The sequence below is a fragment of the Nicotiana sylvestris genome, chromosome 7 (genome assembly GCF_000393655.2).
Source record: "Nicotiana sylvestris chromosome 7, ASM39365v2, whole genome shotgun sequence".
Lineage (NCBI taxonomy): Eukaryota > Viridiplantae > Streptophyta > Magnoliopsida > Solanales > Solanaceae > Nicotiana > Nicotiana sylvestris.
The window spans coordinates 114212144-114238148 of NC_091063.1; the positions used below are offsets into that span (position 1 = coordinate 114212144).

At 41.3% G+C, this 26005-nt stretch overlaps 1 protein-coding gene across 1 annotated transcript; it reads right to left on the bottom strand.

The window, feature by feature from the left end:
- Nucleotides 1-9962: 9962 nt before the first annotated feature.
- LOC138873643 (uncharacterized) lies at nucleotides 9963-15622 on the bottom strand. The gene is made up of 3 exons (XM_070152119.1): nucleotides 15239-15622; nucleotides 14679-14921; nucleotides 9963-10151 (listed from the first exon to the last, which is right to left on the bottom strand). The coding sequence occupies exons 1-3, from the start codon at nucleotides 15620-15622 to the stop codon at nucleotides 9963-9965; spliced, it is 816 nt and encodes a 271-aa protein (XP_070008220.1).
- Between the last annotated feature and the right edge of the window lie 10383 nt (nucleotides 15623-26005).

Here is a 26005-nt window from a genome sequence, read left to right on the forward strand (position 1 = left end):
AATTTCTTCGGGATGGGCTTCAGAGCCGCTCTTGACGGGAATGGCTTTTGTACGAATTTCTTTGAATAAACACCCTTCATGATCGGGGGTGTGCTTGGGATCTGGTCGACCCTTGAATTGTAGGTCTCCACCTTTTTGTCGTTAGCTTTTATCATCTTTTCTCCCGATTAAATCCTCTTTGTGAGGTCCTTGAGCATCTTCATAATAGTAGGGTCGGTTGCTGATTCGTTGTTACTCGATCTTTTCGGTACCTGTTCGGCTCGAGAGGCCATTAGTAGAATTAATCAGTAAAATCCTATAGGCATGATGCTAAGTGTGGGATCCTAATACATGATTTCTAAGTGTAGTAGCAAATAGTCAAGCGAGTGAACACAGAATAGGTCCTATAGGCATGCTTTCTTGATGATATTGTAAATCACGTTAGTAGTGTTTAGTTACCAATTACTTGAGATCCTAAACATATTATTTCTATGCGGGATAGATAAATTAGAAGTCCTATGGGCATGATATCTATCAATAAGTAATACACATAAGTGATCATGGTTGACAAGTAGCAGGAATAATGATTTGAACCTACAAGCATGTTATCTACCCAATCATGCAAAAATCAAACTACCTGGGACCCTCTTTTTACTATTTTTCCCATCTTCAATTTTTTTATAAATTATTACAGACCAAGAATAAATAGTTACATGCCCAATACAAGTACATAAATAACCTAGTAACATATTTGGGCCTTTAATAGCTTCATGTGAACCAACTAGTCCAAGCTCCAGGTGCATAACGACAGATGAAGCACATCTAAACTTAGTGCCCAGACCAGGCCCAGTAGGCTAAGCCCAAATTACCAAATGGAACCAATTCGGCTAACTAACACCCCACTAGATAGAAATTGCAAGTGGAAGACTACGCAAACAAGTTATCCACATAACTTTAGAACTCAAGCAAGAAGCACACATACATTCAAAATTCAATCTCTGAGGTTAATAAACTACCCATGAAGTAGGATTCCTTAAGAAATTTTCTGGGATGAGGTTTAGGAGATAATAAAAGGGACATAGATGAATAGGTTTGAAAGCTTTCAAAATCACATGAAAAGCCTCATAGACATAGGCTATACGCATAACATCTAAAAGACACACATAATTACAACATAAACACCCCTGATGGATTCAGCTTAGAGTGACTGCATCTTAAATACAGGTTTTCTACGGTGGCCAGGCTTAAAACATCACAAGCAAACCAGGGATTCATAGCATGAAAGTTCAAGGAAAAAACAACCTATGCACATGATTCCTAAGTACAACATTTAGCTGGTCAAATAGAATGTATTCATCTAAGTCTTAAGGAGAACATAGGGGTACTACAGGCTTATTATCGCATACATATGAATTAATATAGCTATATGTGCTAGAGCTCGCATTAGAGGTGATTGAGCCTAAATGAAAAAGTATCGAACAAGGATTCCCAGAATATCATACCAATAACAAAATCACAACAAAATTAGATTAGCACATAATTTGACATAGTACTGCAATTCACAAATTTTAGAGGACCAAGACCCTAAGTCATGTCTTCTAAAGATTTTTCACATAGCAATGGCATAGAGAGTGCATTAGGCATGATTGAATGAATGAAGGGAGTAGTCTACAACATGTTTGCACTAATAAGTAGAGATTTGAATTGTAGAACTAAGGGTACTAACTAGTTGCAAAGAGAAATGGGCAAAAATGAGAAAACACAATTCCAGAAGCGATTTAGCGACAAATGCGAGTGAAGAAAAGTAGTGATAACCCCCGGGGACTCTGGCATTTCAGAGTTCACAAAAGTTTAATGGGCTCCGTGCAGTTCTTGTGCCAGAGGAAGTTATTGAGTAATACCATGGTGGCCTTGGCTTTCAGCCAGTCATGAACAAAATTGAACACATTAGTTTTCAAAGAACCAGCAAAAAATAAAACAAGTGCGAGTTAGGAGAAAAATCTATCCAAACGGGAAATTGGGGAGGGATTTATATAGTATTTGATTCACACATATAAAAAAGGGAAAATACCAATTAAATCACGGAACAAAGGAAAGAATCACATGCAAACCAATTTTGAATTGGATTAGGGCAAAATATATACAAAAGATCAATCAATAATCCAGGCTACTAGAGGAGTATGGATTTACTCCTCAATGTATCAAGCCATGATTCCATGTAGAATAAAAGATCCAAAACCACGTAGAATCATAACATTCGATACTGCCCTTGTTCAAGCAAGTATCATTAGCTCTTCGTACAATGGCTTGCCATAAATGGGTAAGTACCACATAAGTAAGGAGCCAAGAAAAGTAATAGTGCCATAGGAGAACCACAGATCGACTCCAATACAGGAAAGGAAGGGGAAGATACCATGTCGGTGTCACGACCCTAAACCCGGATCCGGTCGTGATAGTACCTCTCGTGAAGACAAGGCCAGCCAACTATTCCCAATTCGACGTTACACAGTTAAACAACAAAAAAATAGTCTAAAACATGATTTAATAATACTAAGTGGCAGGTAATATCAATAAAATGCGGAAGTACAACCCACCACAGTCCTAACCGGGGTGTCACAAGTCACGAGCATCTAACAACATTGAATACCCAAAAGTAACTACAGATTTTAATACTGAGCTAAGGACATAAAGGAAAAGAGATAGGGAGGAGCTCTGGGCTACGAACGCCAATAGCTACCTAAAAACTCCTCGAATTCGCCTAAACCTGGAATGATCAGCACTTGGGAGCGGGACCAGCGACGCCTGAATCTGCACACAGGGTGCAGGGAGTAAGGTGAGTACTCCAACTCAGTGAGTAACAAATGTAAATAAAGACTAAAAGAAAGAAAACACGTAAGGCACAAGACATTCTATAATGATGTAGTAAAACCATTTAAAAATAGTAAACCAGTTAGAAAGATATGTAAAATCCTTTTTCAACAAGTAAACATATAATTGACAGGCAATTAAGGAAAAATAAGCACTTAAAGGTTCGCCCCTCGGGCACTATATCAACAAAACCACCCCTCGTGCAATATCTCAGAACAATACCAGCCCCTCAGGCTCAATTTTAGATCACAATGGGTACCCACGCTCACTGGGGGTGTGTAGACTCCTAGAGGGGCCCCTTACGGCCCAAGCACAATATCAAGCCATCTCGTGGCATCATCACTAGGCTCTCGGCCTCATATCAATCAAGACACCTTGAGGCGTACATATCTCAGTCCCTCGGCCTCATAATCAATATCAAATGTTTCCTCACAACATAGGCCCTCGGCCTTACTCAGTTAAAAATCCTCACAAGCCACTCGGGCAATAGTAAAACATGTTTCTCAGCCTAAAATATCATTTAAAGATCATACAAGTGTTAAAACAGAATAAGCCTGGCTGAGTACAAAAAACAGTGAAATATAACATGACTGAGTTCAAGTATAAAGTCAAAACAGTGAGGAAATACCAGTAAAAATCCCCGAAGGATTCAAATAGTTGGCTCAATGCCCAAATATGGCATTCAACCCAAATCATGATGATAGCAAAATAGATTTCAGTCAAATACCTGGTAAAATCATCAATCGGGACGGACTAAGCCCCAGTCCCCAATAGTGCACGACCCCATGCTCGTCATCAAGCGTGTGCCTCACCTCAATATAGCACTAGGATGTGCAAATTCGGGGTTTCAAACCCTAAGAACATCATTAAAATCATTACTCACCTCGAACTTGTCAAATCTCTAACTCACGATGCCTTTGCCCATCGAATCGGCCTCCACGCACGTCGAATCTATCCAAAATCAGAATGAGGATGTCAAAATATGCTAGGGGAACAAATCCCAAGCAAAAACAATCAATAATAGACCCAAATCCCGAAATTACCAAAACCTGACCCCCAGGCCCACGTCTCAAAATTCAAATTTTTTTATATCAATAGAGTCGTAATCTTTCCACGAGTTCATACATATCAAAAGTTCTAAAATCCGACCTCAAATAGTCCTTCAAATCCTCAATCAAAAGTCTAAATTTTCAAGCCCTAATTCTTCAATTTTTGGCTTAATTTCCATGATTTTCTAAGTGGAATTCACATAATAATAGAGTTTTAAGTCCAAGAATCTTACCTCCAAGTGATTCCCCTTGAATCCCTCTTCAATCCCCTTCAAAAAGCTCCAAAAATGACCAATAATGGAAGAAATAAACCCAACCTTCGCGGACAAGACGACCCTTTAAACCTTCTGCCCAGGCCTAATTTCCTTCTCCGCGAACGCGGTCAACGCCTCGCGTTCGTGAAACACAAAAAATAACGCGACAAGACCCTCACGAACGCGATGGTTCCTCAAACTTACCCTTCGCGAACGCAGACCCTCTCTCGCGAACACTATGAACAAACTCGACCTCAGACCCAGCTGACCAAAAGACTCTAAGCGGACGCGACTCCCTTCTCGCGAACGTGATGCACGGGCATCCAGCCCTTCGCAAATGCGGAGCCTCCCTCGTGAATGCGAAGGCTAAAATTCCACCGACCACCACCGACACTTCGTGAACGCGATGGTCCACTCGCGAACACAAATAGTAAAAACCTGCAACAGCTGAACCTGCAATTTCTGCAACTCCAACTTCATGAAATGGTCCAATTGGCCACACGAAACTCACCCGAGGCCCCCGAGACCTCAACCAAAGGCACCAACATATCCTAGTACCTTATTCAAACTTGTGCCAATCTTCAAAACACCTTAAACAACATCAAATCAACCAAAATATATCGGATTCAAGCCAAAGTTTCTAAAATCTTCCGAATTCCGCTTTTGATCAAAAATCCAACCAAACCACATATGAATGACCTGAAATTTTGCACACACATCCCAAATGATGCAATGGAGCTACTGCAAAAATCGCCAAAATATCAACTTCGCCAATTCAAGCCTAAATCTACTCTGAACCTCCAAAACTCATTCCGATCGTGCTCCTAAGTCACAAATCTCCTCCCAAGCTAACCGAACCATCGAAACTCACATCCGAGCCTTCTAACACATAAGTCAACGTCTAGTTGACTTTTCCAACTTAAGCTTTCTTAAAAGACACTAAGTGTCTCAAACCTTACCAAAATTATTCCGGATTCGATCCGACCAAACCGATATCACATAACACGGATAACAAGGCATAACAAAGCAAAAATAGGGGAAACGGAGCGGTAACACATGAGATGACTGGCCGGGTCATCACATCCTCCCCAACTTAAACAAACGTTCATCCGCGAACGAGTCAAGAAACATACCTGATGCCTCAAACAGGTGAGGATATCTGCTCTGCATCTCCCGCTTGTTCTCCCAAGTAGCCTCCTCAACGGGCCGACCTCTCCATTGCACTTTCACTAAAGCTATATCCTTCGACCTCAACTTTCTAACCTGATGACCCAAAATAGCTACTGGCTCCACATCATAAGTCAAATCATCATCCAACTGAACCATGCTGAAATCCAAAACATGAGACAGATCTCCAATATACTTTCGGAGCATAGAAACATGAAATACAGGATGCACACTCGACAAGCCACCTCCCCAATCCTCCGAAGCACCTCAAAAGGTCCAATGAACCGAGGACTCAATTTCCCTTTCTTCCCAAATCTCATAACACCCTTCATGGGCGAAACCTTTAACAGAACCTTCTCACCAACCATGTAGGACACATCTTGAACCTTCCTGTCAGCATAAGTCTTTTGCCTCAACTGCGCTGTACGAGGCCTCTCCTGAATCACCTTCACCTTCTCCAAAGCATCCTGCACCAAATCTGTCCCCAATAGCCTAGCCTCATCGGACTCGAACCAACCAACTGGAGATCTATACCACCTCCCATACAAAGCCTCATATAGAGCCATCTGAATAATCGACTGGTAGTTGTTATTATAAGCAAACTATGCAAGCGGTAGAAACTTATCCCATGACCCTCCGAAATCAATGACATAAGCACGCAACATGTCCTCGAATATCTGAATAGTGCGTTCGGACTGTCCGTCCATCTGAGGGTGAAAAGCTGTGCTCTACTCAACTTGAGTACCCAACTCTCGCTGCATAGACCTCCAAAACTGCGATGTAAGCTAAGTGCCCCTATCTAAAATGATGGAAACTGAGACACCATGCAAACGAACAATCTCCCGGATATAGTACACACAGGAATGAAATGCGCGGACTTGGTCAGCCGATCCACAATCACCCAAATAGCATCAAACTTCCTCAAAGTCCATAGAAGTCCAACAACAAAGTCCATAGTGATCCGCTCCCACTTCCACTAGGGAATATCCATCTGCTGAAGCAAGCCACCTGGTCTCTGATGCTCATATTTCACCTACTGACAATTGAGACACCGAGCTACAAATCCCACAATGTCTTTCTTCATTCTCCTCCACCAATAGTGCTTCCTCAAATCCTGATACATCTTCGCGGCACTCGGATGAATGGAATACCACGAGCTCTGGGCCTTATCCAAAATCAACTCTTGAAGCCCATCCACATTGGGCACACAAATCCGACCCTGTATCCTCAGCACCCCATCATCAACAATGGTCACATCTCTGGCATCATCATGCTAAACTCTGTCCTTAAGGACAAGCAAATGCGAATCATCATACTAGTGCTCTTTGATGCTATCTTATAAGGAAGACCGAGAAACCATACAAGCCAATACCCGACTGGGCTCCGAAACATCTAATCTCACGAACCAATTGGCCAAGGTCTGAACATCAACGGCAAGAGGTCTCTCCCCAACTGGAATATATGCCAAACTCCCCATACTCACTGTCTTTTGGCTCAAAGCATCAGCCACTATGTTGGCCTTTCCCGGATAGCACAATATAGTGATATCATAATCCTTAAGAAACTCTAACCATCTTCGCTGCCTCAAATTAAGATCCTTTTTCCTTGAACAAATGTTGAATACTGCGATGACCAGTGAACACCTCACAAGATACACCATACAAGTAATGCCTCCAAATCTTCAACGCGTAAACTATGGCAGCCAACTCCAAATCATGAACGGGGTAGTTCTTCTCATGGGGTTTCAACTGACGAGAAGCATAAGCAATAACTCTACCCTCCTGTATTAACACATAACCAATCCCAAATCTCAAAGCTCATAATACACGGTATATGAACCTGAAGTTGATGGCAAAACCAACACTGGAGCTGTGGTCAAAGCTGTCTTGAGCTTCTGAAAGCTCTCCTCACACTCGTCCGACCATACAAATGAAGTGCCCTTCTGAGTCAACTTGGTCAAGGGCGATGCAATAGATGAGAATCCCTAAACAAACCGGCGATAATAGCCTGCCAAACCAAGAAAGCTGCGAATCTCTGTGGCTGAGGACGGTTTAGGCCAACTCTGTACCATCTCTATCTTCTTCGAATCAACCTGAATGCCCTCGTTGGACACCACGTGCCCCAAGAAAGCCACTGAACTGAGCCAAAACTCACACTTGGAGAATTTTTCATAAAGCTTCTCCTCCCTCAACCTTTGCAACACAACTCTCAAATACTCCGCGTGCTCCTCCTGACTACGCAAATATACCAGAATATCATTAATAAAGACTGACAAACGAGTCAAGATAAGGCCGAAACACATTGTTCATCAAATGCATGAACACTGCTAGGGCATTGGTCAGCCCAAAAGACATCACCAAGAACTTATAATGACCATATCGGGTCCTGAAGGTTGTCTTAAGAATATCTGAGTCCCTGATCTTCAACTGGTGATAACCTGAACGGATATCAATCTTGGAGAACACTCTCGCTCCTTGAAGCTGGTCGAATAAATCATCAATTCGAGGCAAAGGATATTTGTTCTTAATTGTTACTTTGTTCAATTGCGTATAATTAATGCACATTCTCATAGTACCATCCTTCTTTTCCACAAATAGAACCGGCGTGCCCCAAGGTGACACACTAGGCCGAATGAACCCCTTATCAAGGAGTTCCTGAAGCTGCTCCTTCAACTCCTTCAAATCCGCTAGTTCCATACGATATGGCGGAATAGAAATGGGCTGAGTGCCCGACACCAGGTCAATACCAAAATCAATATCCCTGTCTAGTGGCATGCCCGACAGGTCTGCAGGAAACACATCAGCAAAATCCCTCACAACTAGAACAGAATCAATACTAGAGTGTCAGCACCGACATCCCTCACAAAGGCTAGATACAAAAGACAACCCTTCCCAACCATACACTGGGCTTTCAAGAATGAGATCACTCTACTGGGAACATAATTAGTCACATCTCGGCACTCAATCTGTGGCACACCCGGTATAGCCAATGTGACTGTCTTAGCATGACAATCTAGAATAGCACGACATGAAGATAGCCAATCCATGCCCAAAATGATATCGAAATCCACCATACACATTAATAGAAGATCCACACGGGTCTCCAAATCCCCAATAGTCACCACACACAACCGATACACATGGTCTACAACAACAGTATTGCCCATCGGGGTAGATACATGAATAGGTGCAGCAAGAAACTCATGGGGCGTACCCAAATAACGAGCAAAGTATGATAACACATAAGAAAAGGTGGAACCAGGATCAAATAATACAGAGGCATCTCTGTGGCAGACTTAAACAATACCTGTAATACAGCATCTGAAGCAATAACATCGGATCTGCCTGATAGTCCGTAAAAATGGGCCTGACCACCTCCTGATCGACCTAACCCTCTGGGAGGACCTATAGTTGACTGACTCCCACCCCTAGCTGACTGGGCAGGTGGTGATACAGCAATTGGCGCTGAAGCCGATGACTGACCCCTCTACTGAGATGAACTAGCAAAATGACAAGGGCACTTCCTACGCATGTGACCCATCTCTCCACACTCATAACAACTCCTAGGTGCTGGAGAAGGGGACTAAAGGGAACCCCTCGCACCAGAGTGACTAGCAGATGCACTCGGCATAGAAGAGCCCTGAACTGATGGAGCACGAGACGAATTCTGAGTTGGAAGGGCACTAAGTGATGACTGGCCCTGATAAGAACTGTGAGTACCATGACCCGATATAGCCACACGATAACCTAGGTGAGTTGGCTAAGCATGCTTGAATGGACGACCTCTGCTGTGCTGAAACTGACCCCTCGGAGGGGTACCACTATAACTACCAGATCCTCGAGGCCTCTTGGCCTCCCTCTCCTCTCGCTCCTGGAACCTAACAGACTCAATCTCATGGGTGATATCCACAACCTCCTCGAACGTAGAACCAGTCACCCTCTCCCTAGTCATGAGGATACGGAGCTGATAAGTAAGACCATCGACAAACCTCCTAATCCTCTCTCTATTTGTCGGAACCAACCAGATGGCATGACGAGCCAACTTAGAAAACCTCAACTCATACTATAAACGGTCATCTCCCCCTGACACAACCACTCAAACTGCCTACGCATCTCCTCTCTGTGAGACTGCGGCGCATACTTCTCCAAAAAGAGAATGGAGAACTGCTGCCAAGAAAGGGGTGTTGCACCAACATGCCTACGCCTCTCAAAATCCTCCCACCAAGTGAAAACAACTCCTGAAAACTGATATGTGGTGAAAGAAACCCCGCTGGTCTCCAGAATACCTGTTGTACGAAGCATCCTCTGACACATGTCCAAAAAGCCCTAGGTATCCTCGCCCTCTATTCCACTGAAGGTCGGAGGCTAAAGTCTACCAAATCTCTCCAAGCTACGCTGCTCATCCTACGACATGGCAGGAACTACATAGTCTTGAGCAGCTGCAACCGGCTAGGCTAGATGTGCCCCCGGTGTCTAAAGTCCCTGCACGACCTGCTCAGGTGTGCGAGCGGCGGGGTTCTGATTGCCCCCCCCCCAACCTGAGAAGTAGCTGTGGCTGAAACCGCTTGAGCTAGGCCAGTGCAAACTGATAAGATCTGAGCCAAGGCCTCCTAAAGACCTGGAATTATAATGAGCATAGCTGGTGTCTAAGCGGGTGCTGCTGGAGCGTCCATAGCTGGGACCTGGTCCTGAACTGGGGCAGCTGATGGATCTGCAGGTGCTGCCCTAGCTATTCTACCCCTTCCACAACCATGGCTGTGTCCTCGGCCTCTGGTGACCACAGCTGGTGGCACTGGTGGTCGCCCATCCAGTCTGGTAGCGCGTGTGCTCACCATCTGTGAGACAATAGAATAACAGAAGATTAGTACTCGGATCAACAAATTCGCACGACAAGAATTTCAAGAATGTGAAGTTTTTCCTAAAGGTTCTGCAGCCTCTCGAGGATAAATACAGACATCTCCGTACCGATCCGCGAGACTCTACTAAACCTGCTCATGACTCGTGAGACCTATGTAACCTAGGCTCTGATACCAACTTGTCCCGACCTTAAACCCGGACCCGATCGTGATGGCGCTTCTCGTGAAGACAAGGCCAGCCAACTATTCCCAATTTGACGTTAAATAGTTAAACAACAAGAAAATAATCTAAAACATGATTTAATAATACTAAGTAGTAGGTAATATCAATAAAATGCAGAAGTACAACCCAACACAGCCCTAACCGGGGTGTCACAAGTCACGAGCATCTAACAACACTGAATACCCAAAAGTAACTACAGAGTTTAGTACTAAGCTAAGGACATAAAGGAAAAGAGATAGGGAGGAGCTCCGGGCTGCGAACGCCAAAAGCTACCTAAAGACTCCTCGAATCCGCCTGAAGCTGGAATGATCAGCACTTGGGAGTGGGACCAGCTACGCTTGAATCTGCATACAAGGTGCAGGGAATAAAGTGAGTACTCCAACTCAGTGAGTAACAAATGTAAATAAAGACTGAAAGCAAGAAAACATGTATGGCACAAGATCTTCTATAATAAAGCAGTAAAACCATTTAAAAACAGTAAACCAGTTAGAAAGATAAGTAAAATCTTTTTTCAACAAGTAAACATATAATTGACAGGAAATTAAGGAAACATAAACACGTAACGTTTCGCCCCTCAGGCACTGTATCAACAAAACCGCCCCTTGGGTAACATCTCCGAATAATACCAGTCCCTCGGGCTCAATCTCACATCACAATGGGTACTCGCACTCACTAGGGGTGTGTAGACTCCTGAAGGGATCCCTTACAACCCAAGCACAATATGAAGACATCTAGTGGCATTATCACTAGGCTCTCGGCCTCATATCAATCAAGCCACCTCGTGGCGTACATATCTTAGGCCCTCGGCCTCATAATCAGTATCATATGTTTCCTCACAACATAGGGCCTTGGCCTTACTCAGTCAAAAATCCTCACAAGCCACTCGGGCAGTAGTAAACATGTTTCTCAGCCCAAAATATCATTTAATAGATCATATAAGTGTTAAAACAGAGTAAACCTCGCTGAGTATGAAAAATAGTGAAATATAACATGACTGAGTTCAAGTATAAAGTCAAAACAATGAGGAAATACCAGTAAAAATCCCCAAAGGGTTCAAATAGTTGGCACAAGGCCCAAATATGGTATTTAGCCCAAATCATGATGATAGCAATTAGATTTCAGTCAAATACACGGTAAAATCATCAATCAGGACGGACTAAGCCCCAGTCCCCCAAAGTGCACGACCCCACGCTCGTCATTAAGTGTGTGCCTCACCTCAATATAGCACTACGATATGTAAATTCGGGGTTTCAAACCCTCAGAACATCCTTTACAATCATTACTCATCTCGAACCAGTCAAATCTCTAACTCACGATGTCTTTGCCCCTCGAATCGACCTCCACGCGCGTCGAATCTATCCAAAATCAGAATGAGGACGTCAAAATATGCTAAGGGAATGAAGCCCAAGCGAAAACAATCAATAATATACACAAAATCCCAATATTACCAAAACCTGACCCCTGGGCCCACATCTTGAAATTCGAAAATTTTTACATCAATAGATTCCTTATCTCCCCACGAGTTTATACATATCAAAATTTCTGAAATCCGACCTCAAACGATCCTTCAAATCCTCAATTAAAAGTCTAAATTTCCAAGCCCTAATTCTTCAAGTTTTGGCTTAATTTCTATGATTTTCTAGGTGGAATTCACATAATAATCGAGTTATGTGAATTCCCCTTGAATCCCTCTTCAATACCCTTTAAAAGCTCCAAAAACGACCAACAATGGAAGAAATAAACCCAACCTTCACAGACAAGACGACACTTGAAACCTTCTGCCCAGGCCTAATTTCCTTTTTCGCGAATGCATTCAATGCCTTGCGTTCGTGAAGCACAAAAAATAACTTTGACCAAAATCCTCTTATGCGAATGTGACAAGACCCTCACGAACGTGATGGTTCTTCAAACTTACCCTTCGCGAACGCACACCCTCTCTCGCGAACGCGATGAACAAACTCGACCTCAGACCCAGCTGACCAAAAGACTCTAAGCGGACGCAACTCCCTTCTCGCGAACGCGATGCACGAGCATCCAGCCCTTCGCGAACGCGGAGCCTCCCTCGCGAACGCGAAGGCTAAAATTCTACAGTCCACCACCAACTCTTTGTGAACGCGATGGTCCACTCGCGAATGCAAAGAGTAAAAACCTACAACAGTTGAACCTGCAATTTCTGCAACTCCAACTTTATGAAATGGTTCAATTGGACACCCGAAACTCACCTGAGGCCCCCGGGACCTCAACCAAAGGAACCAACATATCCTAATACCTTATTTAAACTTGTGCCAATCTTCAAAACACCTCAAACAACATCAAATCAACTAAAACATATCTGATTCAATCCAAACATTCTAAAATCTTCCGAATTCCACTTTTGATCAAAAACCCAACCAAACCATGTCCGAATGACCTGAAATTTTGCACACACATCCTAAATAACACAACGGAGCTACTGCAACTCTCGAAATTCCATTACAACCCCTATATCAAAATCTCGCCTACCAACCGGAAATCGCCAAAATATCAACTTCACCAATTCAAGCCTAAATCTACTCCGAACCTCCAAAACTCATTCTGATCGTGCTCCTAAGTCCCAAATCACCTCGCAAAGCTAACCGAACCATCGAAACTCACATCCGAGCCTTCTAACATGTAAGTCAACGTTCGGTTGACTCTTCCAACTTAAGCTTCCTTAAAAGATTCTAAGTGTCTCAAACCTTACCAAAATCATTCTGGATTCAATCCGACCAACCCGATATCACATAACACGGATAACAAGGCATAACAAAGTAGAAATGGGGGAAACGGAGCGGTAACACATGAGACGACTAGCCGGGTCGTCACAGTCGGCTAGGTTTAGGGTTTACAGACGAGAGGATTTAGGGGATGCTAGAATAGGAAATGGGGATAGGGTTTTGGGTAAGTGGATATAAAGAGAAGAAGGGGTCTATTGTGGGATGTTGATCTTAAAAGATCAACGACTGAGATTTTAAGGGTGAAGCCAGTGGGTAACAGGTCATAGATGCATAAAAGGGTATTAAGTTGTTGGTGTTGGGTTCAGGATGATGGGCTAAGTGCCCCTTGGTCCTATTTTAGTCCAAAAAATTAGCTTACAACAACATCCTAGTGAGTTCCCACAAGTGGGGTCTGAGGAGGGCAGAGTATACGCAGACCTTACCCTACCATGGAGACTTGAGACGATGTTTCCAAAAAGCCCTCGGCTCAAGAAAACAAAAAGAGATAAGAGAGACAATATGTCAGTACCATTAATAGAACAATATGAGTAATAGAAACAACATAAGAACCAGAAAATAGATGAAAAATATTTTTAAAAAACCTGTTAATAAGGCCCGATACTATGAAAAACGAAAGAATAGTCTGCACACAACAATAATTGCTAGCAGTCTAGGACAAAACCCTATCAGACCAGCCTCCCACCCGAATAAACCTTATCAGCTACCTCCTAACCTACCACCTTAATGCTCAACCTCCATACCTTCCTATCAAGGGCCATGTCCTCGAAAATTTGAAGTCATGCCATGTCCCGCCTGATCACTTCTCCCCAATACTTCTTAGGCCTCCTTCTCCCTCTTCTCAAACCCGACAAGGCCAACCGCTCACACCTCCTGACCGAGGCATCTGGGCTTCTCCTTTGCAGGTGCCCGAACCATCTAAGCCTGCTTCTTACATCTTGTCATCCACAGGGGCCATAACCACCTTCTCCCGAATATCTTTATTACTAATCTTATCCATCCTAATATGTCTGCACATCCACGTCAACATCCCCGTCTCTACTAATTTCATCTTCTGGATATGTGAGTTCTTAACTGGCCAACACTCTGCCCCATACAACATGGTTGGTCTGACCACCTCTCTATAAAACTTACCTTTGAGTATCGGTGGCACTTTCTTGTCATGCAAAATTCCGTATGCTAACCTCTATTTCATCCATCCAATCCATATCAGTGTCTGACATCCTCGTCGATCTCCCCCATCCCCATAGATAACCGACTAAGGTACTTGAAACTACCTCTCCCAGGGATGACCTATGATCTAAGCCTCACATCCAAGCCTGCTTCTCTCGACTCAACGCTGAACTAGCACTCCAAGTATTCTGTCTTAGTCCTTCTCAACTTAAAACCCTTTGACTCAAGGGCCAGTCTCCAAACCTCTAGCCTATCGTTAACACCGCCTTGCATCTCATCAATCAGAACTATATCATCAGCTAACAACATACACCATAGAACCTCCCCTTGAATATGTCATGTCAATGCGTCCATCACCAGAGCTAATAAGAACTGGCTAAGCACAGATCCTTGGTGTAAATCCATAACAATCGAGAAGTGCTCCGAGTCGCCTCCCATGGTCCTAGCTCGAGTCTTAGCTCCATCATACATGTCCTTACTCACCATAATGTAGGCAACCGACACACCTTTTGCCTTCAGGCATCTCCGAAGAACCTCCCTAGGGACCTTGTCATATGCTTTCTCCAAGTCAATAAACACCATGTACAGATCTTCATATCCCTGTACTGTTCCACCAACCTCCTAATAAGGTGGATCATTTTCGTAGTCGAACAACCCGACATGAACTCGAACTGGTTTTCAGATATAGATATCGTCCTCCTCACCCTCACCACCCTTTCCCACATTTTCATAGTATGACTTAGTAACTTGATACCCCTATAGTTGTTGCAACTCTGGATATCACCTTTGTTCTTGTAAAACTGTACCACCGTACTCTACCTCCACTCATCTGACATCCTCTTTGCCGTGAAAATAATATTAAACAGCCCGGTCAGCCACTCCAAGCCTACTCTACCCACATACCTCTAGAATTCTACCAAAATTTCATCTGGCCCGGTTGCTCTGCCCCTACTCATCTTACACATAGCCCCCACAACCTCCTCAACCTTAATGCGCCTACAGTACCCAAAGTCTCGGTAACCCTCAAAATGCCCCAATTCACCTACCACAATATCCCGGTCCCCCTCTTTATTCTGAAGTTTATGAAAGTATGTCTGCCATCTCTGCTTAATATGAGCCTCTCCCATCAAAACTCTACCATCCTCGTCTATGATGCACCTCACTTGGTCCAGACCTCGAGCCTTCTTTTTTGTCGCCTTGGCCAGCCGGAATGACTTCTTTTCCCCGCCTTTATTCCCCAGTTCCTTGTATAGACGACCAAATATTGCAGTCTTAGCCTTCGTGACCGCCAACTTCACCATAGTTTAAAATACATGGATATTGATTGACATAATATTTTTAAAGTGGCTTGTAAAATGATGAAAAATGCTATTTCCGAAATTAACACCTTTAAAGTTATATATTATAATTTTAAAAATATAAAAATACTATTTTGACCTAAATAGCATGATAAATACGATTAAAGCAAAATATAGGTTATTATTGCAAATAATATGTAAATGGGAAAAAAAATACAAATGCATTTGTATGAATAAGGTAAAATATTGTAAAATATGCATAAAATATAATTAACTAGCTTGGACAACTAATCACTCAAAAATAATTTTGAGAGAATAATAAATAAATATTTATCTATTAAAAATGCTTGAATCGATTAAAAATGCTTATAATATGACTAAAAATTATTTGTATAAAACTTCCTTGATAATAATTTGATAAAAAGTATTATGAAGATGACAGATTGATAATTAAGGCATGTCATGGAATAGTGCAAGGAAATATTCTATAAATATTATTTAAAATATATAATAATACATTATAAAATATACGTACTAGCTAAGTGAAAACTATGAGGGAAAAATTGAGTATCATTATCTGCCCAGTGATAACCTTCACGAACGCGGCCCAAGCCTCGTGTTCGTGAAGCACAACCCAGCATTGGCCCAAAATTACCCTTCGCAAATGCAGTCTAGCACCTGCGAATGCAATGCATAACCTCCACTGGCCTCCGCGCATATGGCATCCCACCCGCAAATCATGTCAATTCTTTAATAAATGAATGATTGAAGTTCTTTTCATCTATAGGAATATGAAATTTGTGAATAACTCAAATAACGAACCATAGTATTGCATAGTTACTATTTGAGAACATCGTGAGGGTGACTATCATTTGAGTATTTCTTCTGAAAATAGATAACCAAAATTTATATCTTTACTTTCTAGATCTTACTGTCTTAGTTCTATATCTCTCAAAATAATCATACATTTATTATTTTGATATTTAAATGTAATTTTACATACTTGTGAATGAGTAATATTTTAAATTACAATATTAATAAAATTTATGAGTATTTACTTTAGGGAGGTAAAAATGCAATTTTATAATATTTTTTGAAGAAATTATGATTTTGAGTCGTTGAAAGTTAAGATGTTATAGTTGATTTATATTTCATAGTAACCTTAAGAATATCACATTATTTATTCTTGTAAACATGCTAGATATTTTATTAGAGTTTCTTTAATTTTTTAAAATTTTCTTGAACTTTTAATGCTATATTAATTTATGAATTGTTTACCCTAAAAATGGATAACAATTAAATTTATACTGTGGTTTTAAGGACACATGATTCAGCTAGTACAAACTGAAAGAAAATGCAAATTGATACTGAAATTAACTGCAAATATGAATAAAGCAAACCAAATGAAATCTATAGCTTTGATCTTTGAGCTTGGTTGCCCTCGAATCAAGTGAATATTTCACCGAAAAGTATGAACAAATTGACAGGAATATTGAGAGCTTAAGAGAAAGAGAATATATTACTTTATGTAACGTGAATATGTTCTCCTTGACAAATGATCAGGCCTTCTTTATATAGTAGGGGAGTCCTACTCTTTGTACAATTCTAAATACAATAAGGAATCCCATGATTGACTAATTAATCGGCCTCCTCTTGATACGTGACAAGATTCGCGTCATGATCCTCGTCCGATTGCGGATATTCGCGTCATGATCCTCGTCCGATTGCAGATATTTCGTCTTTCTGTTATTCAACCCGATAAGCTTCCCTCTATCTCCATCTTATTCGGTCCCGATCTTGGTCGATCTCAATCTTGGCCGGTTTCGGTTTTTGTTGGTCTCGATCTTAATCGGTCTCAGGATCTCGAACTTAACAATTGAACTTTTCACCATAAAAATCGAAGCCGATCCCTGACTTATCATGCTCCAGCCTCGATCAGTCACACAAAAAAGGGGCAAGCCCGATTTTGACCACATATAGATAGTCCTCTCATTTTTTGGAGAGTAATGACAAGAAAGGATTTGATCCTCGATCTTCACCTCAATACATCATGATGTAAGTATCATGACATAGTGTAACGATCAGGCCGGCCGTTTTGAGCTTTTGCACTAGATTGCCCAGTTCTCGGGCATGACTTACCCCGTGTAATGTATTATGACTGATGTAGATCGTTGGTTTTGGTTTTCAGGAAAATCGGAATGAATTTGAAAGAACAGTCTCAAATGAAAGCTTTGAAATTGAAAGGTTTGACCAAGAGTTGACTTATTTATATATGCACTCAGAACGAAATTTTTATTATTTGGTTAGCTTCGTTGGATGATTTGTGATTTAGGAGTGTGATCGGAATGGGTTTTGGAGGTCCGGAGTAGAATTAGACTTGAATTGACGAAGTTGATATTTTGGCGATTTCCGGTTGATAGGCGAGATTTTGATCCGGGGGTAAGAATGGAATTTCGAGAGTTGTAGTAGCTTCGTTATGTCATTTGGAATGTGTGTAAAATATTTCAGGTTATTCGGACATGATTTGTTGGGTTTTTGATCGAAAACGTATTTCGGAAGATTTCTCAAAAATTAGGCTTGAATTCGATGTGTTTTGAGTAATTTGATGTTGTTTGAGGTGCTTTGATGATTGGAACAAGTTTGAATAAGGTATTGGGTCATGTTGGTGATTTTGGTTGAGGTCCTGGATGCAGGTGCGGCATCGCATGTGCGAAGGAATTTCCGCAGATGCGGATTTGAGAAGAGAGGTCAGAAACCGCAGATGCGGAATAGGAACCGCACCTGCGGACCCGCATATGCGGCAGTGTACCGCAGATGCGGTTTTGGCTCGTCAAGTGGATTCCGCAGATGTGGAGAAAATGACCGCAGGAGCGGTGGTGGGGGTACCAAATGCAAAATCCCCTAGGCAGAATGTTTTAAGTTATTTCATCCGCGATTTTGGGTCATTTTTCCTCCATAGTTGGTCTTTTTGAGAGCTTTTTGAAGGAAATCGAAGAGGGATTTAAGGAGAAAGGTTTGGAGGTAAGATTTTCGAACCTAAAACTCGAATCTATTGTGAAATCCACCTAGAAAATCATGGAAACTTAAGCTAAAAATGGAAGAACTAGGGCTTGATATTTTGAATCTTTGATTGGGGATTTGGAGGACCATTTGGGGTCATATTAGAGAACTTTTGATATGTATGAACTCGTGGGGTGATAAGGAATCTAATGATGTAACAATTTCGGAGTTTCGAGGAGTGGTCCCGGGGCTCGGGTTTTGCTAATTTCGGGATTTTCGATATTTTCGACTGTTTTCGCTTGGGCTTTGCTCCCTTAGCATATTGTGATGTATTCGTTCTGATTCTGGAGAGATTAAACACGTGTGGAGGACAATTTGAAGGGCAAAGGCGCCCCGAGCTAGAGATTTCGCCGGTTCGAGGTAAGTAATGATTGTAAATGCTGTTCTGAGGGTTTGAAACCCTGGATTACACATCGTTGTGTTACTTTGAGGTGATGCACACGCTAGATGATCAGCGTGGAGTTGTGAACCATTGGGGATTGTGACTTGGTCCGCCCCGTACGACTGTTAAGTCGCGTATTTGATTTGAACTCTTATGATGTTCCATGTTCTAGAGATTGATATTATATGTTTGGGATGTATGCCATGCTTGGGGCCTTGTGCCGACCTGCTGAGACCCTTAGGGGAACTTTCACTATTTTTCCTCACTCTATTTGTTTTGAAAGCATATCCTCAGTCATGTTTTACTTGTTTATTGTTTAAATCTAGTTTATCTCTTTATTTCTTAAAAATATGAAAACTGTTTGGGCTGAGTTCCCTGTTTTACTGATGGTCCGAGTGATCATGTGGTTAATGACTGAGAGAGGCTGAGGGCCTGGTTGTGAGGATTATATAGTTATGGATCGAGCTGCACGACGCAGTAATATATATGTATATGGATCGAGCTGCACGCCGCAGCGACACTTATATGGATCGGGCTGCATGCCGCAGCGATATATATATATATTGGATCGGGCTGCGCGCCGCAGCGATATAGCGCTTGGACTGTAGGAGTCCCTCCGGAGTCTCCACACCCCCAGTGAGCACCGTCGACGAGATATATGGATCGGCCTGCATGCCACAGCGATATATGGATCGGGCTGCGCGCCGCAGTAGTTGCTATATGGTACCTATTGAGTGTGAGTGCTAAGTGTGAGCGCTGATTAGTAAGAGTTGAGTCACGAGTGACTAAAAGGCTTGCCCGAGGGACGATAGATATATACATGCATATGAGTGATGTTTTACCTGAGGGGCTTGTTTATGAACTTATTGATTTTTTTCACTCCTCTTTAAAAATGAGTTTCTATCGAATATGTTGATTATTGACTGTTTTAACTCATCTTTATATTGAGCCTATGTCGAAAGTGTTGAACAAATGTTTTAAAACAACTTTCATTTAAGCTGGGATTTATGAGATGTTCAGAATTTAATCACTAATTTGGCTTTGTTTTTTCCACTGAGATTTTCATGTTATGTGGAGTTTATGATTCCTGTTTTTTTTTTGCCCGAGGGTCTGTTTACGAACTATGTATTGCCCGAGGGGCTGATTATGGTTTTCATCTCTTTTATTATAAATGGTATTGAACTCCTACTGAAACTGTCGGAAAGCATTTTCACCTGTTTAAATGATTTTTACCAAAAGGCTGGATTTTAAATAAGACGATCGACTCGTATTCTGAATTAGCAGCCTGTGTGCTTATTGAGTTATCATGAATGTGGATTCTTTGTTTCCTACTGCTCAGTCTTTATTTACTCTTATTACTTACTGGGTTGGAGTACTCACATTACTCCATGCACCTCGTGTGCAGATTCAGGTATTTCAGAATCCGGTAGCAGGTATTGATTGCTCAGACGCGGAGTCATCAGAGTTAGCAAGGTGGCTGGACGACGTTCGCAGCACTGCTTCTTCATCTCATTTCCATTTTTGTACTTAGTACACTTGACTATTTTTGTTGTATTCGGACCTTAGTAGATGCTCATGACTAGTGACACCTCGATGTCGGGCTTGTGTAATTATTCCACATTTTTCTTTTAAATGTTCATTATGAGATTAATGGTTTATAGATGGTATAAAAACCACTTTTAAATGGAAAATGGTTGATTTGGGAATTGTGTCGGCTGGCCTTGTCTTCATGAGAGATGCCATCACGACCGGGTCCGGTTTGGGGTCGTGACACATAGGCAACAGAGATAACCAAAACGTCTTGTTGTTAAGGGTATATTGTGGGCCGGGCCCAGCCCGAGACTGGCCCGGGACCATTAGCAAACAGGTCGGTCCCTACCGGTCCTAAAAGCTCACTGTGGGCCAATCCTCACCAAATAGCCTGCGAGCCTGGGACCGGCAGGCAGGCCTGGGCTGGTTCAACCGGGCCCAACGACTATTTTTCAAATTTTTTTTTAAAAAGGCCAACGGTCTGAAATTTAAAAAGTAGCCGTTGGCCTGCAATTTTAGCCGTTTGGCTTTTTATAAAATAGCCATTTGGCCCCCCAAACGTTTTATAATTACACTTTTTCCCTATTCTCAACTTTAAATACCCCCTCATTCTTTCATTTTTACTCACAAATTCGTCAATCTCTCTCTAATTTTCTTCTATAGTTGCTTACTTTATTATTGCAATTTCGTGAAAAATTGTGAAATTTGTGAATTGAAGTATTCAAGTCTTCAAGTCTTCAACGATATTCAATTTTCAAGTTGTTCGTCAATTCGGTAAACTCGTTCCAACTCTTAAATTTTAATATTATAGTTTTGTTTGCTTTAGTTAGTATAATTATAATTAATATGAACTTTTATTTGAAAAAATATTTGGTGGTAAGGGTAAGGGAAAATCTAAAATTGGTGAATCTAGTCGCCAAGCTACTACTCTTCCCCCGGCTCCCCGACCAAGACCTGTTACCCGTCCTCCTCGACCTGTTATTCTTGATAGTGATAACCCTTGTTTTCAATTTTCCGATAGTCAATTTTGCCATGATGTTGCACTAGGTCAACAATTAAATGATGAAATTATGAGTGCTCTTTATCCTAATCAAACTATCTTTGAAAATGATGAGAAAAATGATGATTTAGATGAAACGCAATGGGATTTAGATGATACACCTACTAGTCATGTTAATAACTCAACTGATAATAATCCAAATGATGCCCTGCTTGACCCTCCTGTTGTAACCCCTACTTTTAATAGACAACCTTCTAAACGGACCGGAATATCTCTTGTTTGACACTTTTTTACTCAACTAAGAGAATAAAATAAGGCTAAGTGTAAAACTTGAGGGTCTTTGATAGCTCATAAATATACTGGAGACCGTAGCGGTACGGGTACTTTGACTAGACATATAAAGAAATACCCTAGAGATAAAGATAGATATTTACAAATGAAAGTTGCGCAAGAGGGTAGAAGTTTAGATACTGAGGTTAACCCTAGTACAAGATCAAATCTAGTTCAACCGGGAATTAACACTATTACCGGTGGCATTTTATATTATGATCCAAATAAAAATCGTGAAGAATTGGCAAAAATGGTTACTGTATGTGCTTACCCTATAGTTTTCCTTCTAACCTCACTTTGTGCATTATATTATAAGAGTTTTTAATCCTACTTATAAAGGATGGCCTCTTGCAACCGTAAAGAGCGATATTTATAAATATAAACATGAATATGAACAATATTTGCGCTATTTATTTACTCATATAGATTATCGCATTGCTATTACTATTGATATTGGTAGAAGTGGTAATGACTGTGATTATCTAACTGTTACAAGTCATTGGATAGATGAGGATTGGATAATGCAAAAGCGCATTATTGCTTATAGAATAATTAATTCATGCCACAGAGGCAAGTTTATTGCTAACACAGTTGCAGATATTTGTAGATATTTTTGCATTAGAGATAAAATAATGTTGGTTTCAATGGATAATGCTTCTAGTAATACTAATAATATATGCGTGCTTACAACTACACTAAATCCTGCATTTAGTAATATTTTTCATGTTAGATGTATTTGTCATATTTACCTTTTAATTGTTGGTGATGGTATGAAAATTTTAAATGTGAAAATTGAAAAGGTTAAATAGCTCTTAATTGGATTTTTTATTCAAACCGTAGAAGTAGACTTAGAGAATATTTTAAAAAATGCGATGAATTTGGCCTAAGAGAAAGAAAGGTTCCTAAACCTTGTCCGACTAGATGGAATTACATGTATGAAAGTTTAGTTGTTGCATATGAATATAGAAACCCAATTAACGCAACGTATAATACTCGTGTTGGTGGTGATGATGATGAGTACTTTACAAATCAGGATTGGACTAATGTTAAAATGCTTGTAGACTTTTTAGAACAATTTCATGTTGCTACAAATGAATTATGTGGGCAATATTATTGTAACGACCCGATCGGTCGTTTTGAGCTCTAGCGCGTCGTTCAGCAGTTTAAGGCCATGAGCAGCTTCATTTTAGGTATTATGACTTGTACGAGTGGTCGGAATTGAATTTCGAGAAGTTCAGAGTAGATTTGGAAAGAGAATTCTCATTTTGGGAGCTTAAAGTTGAAAGAATTAACTAGGATTGGATTTGTGAGTAAACAACCTCAGAATTGGGATCTGAAGGTTCTAGCAGGTTCGTATGATGATTTCGGACTCGGGCGTATGCCCGGATCGGGTTTTGGATGACCCGGGAGCGTTTTGGCGCCTATTGTGGAAGTTAGCATTTTGGAAGAAATTTTATAAGTTTGGCTTGAAGTGCATTTCAGTGTTATCGATGTCTGTTTGGGATTCCGAGTCTAGGAGTAGCTCCGTATGGTGATTCTGGAGTTGGGAGCGCGATCGGGAGTGAATTCGGAGGTCCGTAGGTCATTTTGGAGTCATTTGGCTAAAGATAGAAAATTGAAGATTTTGAGAAGTTTGACCAGAAGTAGACTTTTTGATATCGGGGTCTAAATCCAATTCCGGAAGCTGGAGTAGGTCCGCAATGTCAAATATGACTTGTGTGCAAAATTTGAAGTCAATCGGACGTGATTTGCTAGGTTTAAACATTGAAAGTAAAAGTTGGAAGTTCTAAAGTTCATAAAGCTTGGATTGGAGGTCGATTCGAGATTTTAGCGTTGTTTGATATGATTTGAGGTTTCGAGCAAGTCCGTAATGTGTTTTGGGACTGGTTGGTATGATTGGTTGGGGTCCCGAGAGCATCGGGTAGATTTCGGGTGGTTAACGGATCGAAAATAGGATTTTTGAGAAGGGCTGAAGGTTGCTGCTTCTGTCATAACTGCACCTGCGGTTGGTAGACCGCAGGTGTGAGACCGCAGAAGTGGTCCTTGCATCGAAGAAGTAGCCCAAGAAAGCTAGTCCAGGAACCGCAGAAGCGGCTCCCAAGCCGCAGATGCGGCTCCGCAAATGTGGCCCCTAGACCGCAGAAGCGGTCCCAACCTTCTCTCCTCATTTCGCAGATGCGGTCATCTTCTCGCAGATGTGGGACCGCAGATACGGTCCCCTGACCGCAGATGCGGAAATTGCAGAGGCAGTGAGGTTCATTTAATACGGGTTCTTAGCCATTTTTATCACTTATACACTCTTCTATTGGCGATTTTGGGAGCTTTGGAGAGAAGACTTCCACTTAGCATTGTGAGGTATGTTACCCCACCCATCTTTAGTTTAATACTTGCATATTAGGTAGATTAAATACTAGAAAGTAGGTAAAAATCAAGGGGGTTAGAGCAAGACCTAGGGTTTTAATTAAAGTTAGATTTAACTATGAAAATGGTTATGGAATTGATTAGAAATCATATATTCTTGATCCTTAAGTTATAAATAGCAACTTCCTTTGGAAAATTTCGGAATCCGGGCACGTGGGCTCGGGGATGAATTTTAGGAACCTTGCACTTAAGGTTGGGAAATTGGTTTAGTAATTAGAATATTAACTTTTGAACATGTATTGACTAGTTCTTACCCTATTTGAATAGTTTTGTATCGTTCGGCTCCAAATTGGAGGTTTGAGCGCGTTCTTGAACCTGAGCATAGGCTTCAAAGCGAGGTGAGTCTCCTTTATAACCTTGTAAGAGGGAATTGACCCCATAAATGAGTTAATTGGTTATGTGCTCCTATTTGTGCGGGCTACGTACGCACGAGGTGACGAGAGTCCGTGCGTAGCTACTATTATGCTATTGTCCGGTTAGTTTAGGTCCCAAAAGCATGCTATACTTGGAATGTTTGTAAACTTATTGACAGCTTGAATTGCTTCACATCGAATTAGTAAATGAATTTCTAAACGGGTTAAACTTCATATTTCTTAAATCATTAAAATAGAATTGGCTTTTATTGGAATAAACATTTCCCAATAAACTCTTAATTGGTTGTTTGACTGTATATATCTATGTGTGCCCGCGTCGCATGTATAATTTGCGAGCGAGGTATTTGTTTATTTAATGTTGACCGCGTCACATGTATGATGTGCGAGTAGGGTAATAAATACATCTATGGTTCATGCCATTCCACCCTCTGCAGTGTACATTTTACATTTCTGTTGGATCAGGCCGTACGACCTCCGCATGATATGCGCATGCTTGTATTGCTTGCCTAAGAATTTTATGCGATAATATTTTCCTTCCCTGGCCAAATATAGTTGATAAGCATAATGAAAAGTAAACTTTGGAAATCCGCACTTATTTGAGATGTTGTTTACCTACTATCTGGTTTTACGAGTTTATAATTATTTTATAAAAATCCATGATTTCCACACATTTTCACTATATTGTTATTGGACCACAAGTAAGTGTCAAAGTCGACCTCTCATCTCTACTTCTTCAAGATTAGACGAGATACTCATTGAGTACACGTTGTTTTCGTACTCATACTACACTTCTGTGCATTTTGTTGAATAGGCATATGTATCTCTAGTGGCCTACTGGGCGTAAGCATGGTTAATACGGAGACTTAGTTGAGCTACACTTCTCGAGGCGACCTGCAACCAGCAAAGTCTCTTTTAGTTATCTGTTTTTATTTTCTGTCCAATATTGTAATCCAGACGGTTGTTGCATTTTATTTCCTTCTTAGTAGATGCTCATGCACTTGTGACACCAGGTTCTGGGATGATTATTGGGTATCTTGTATTTACTTCCAAACATTCTTTTATTTACATTGTAAAGATTGTCTTTTACTAGTAAAATTGAAGGAAAAAATCTTAGTTTTCAAAATTTTTAAAATGAGAACTTAATCAAGTAATTTGTTTGGCTTGCCTGACAGCAGTGTCCGGCGCCATCACGACCCTTAGTGGATTTTGGGTCATGACAACATGGTATCGGAGCACTAGGTTCACTTAGGTCTCACAAGTCATGAGCAAGTCTAGTAGAGTCTCGCGGA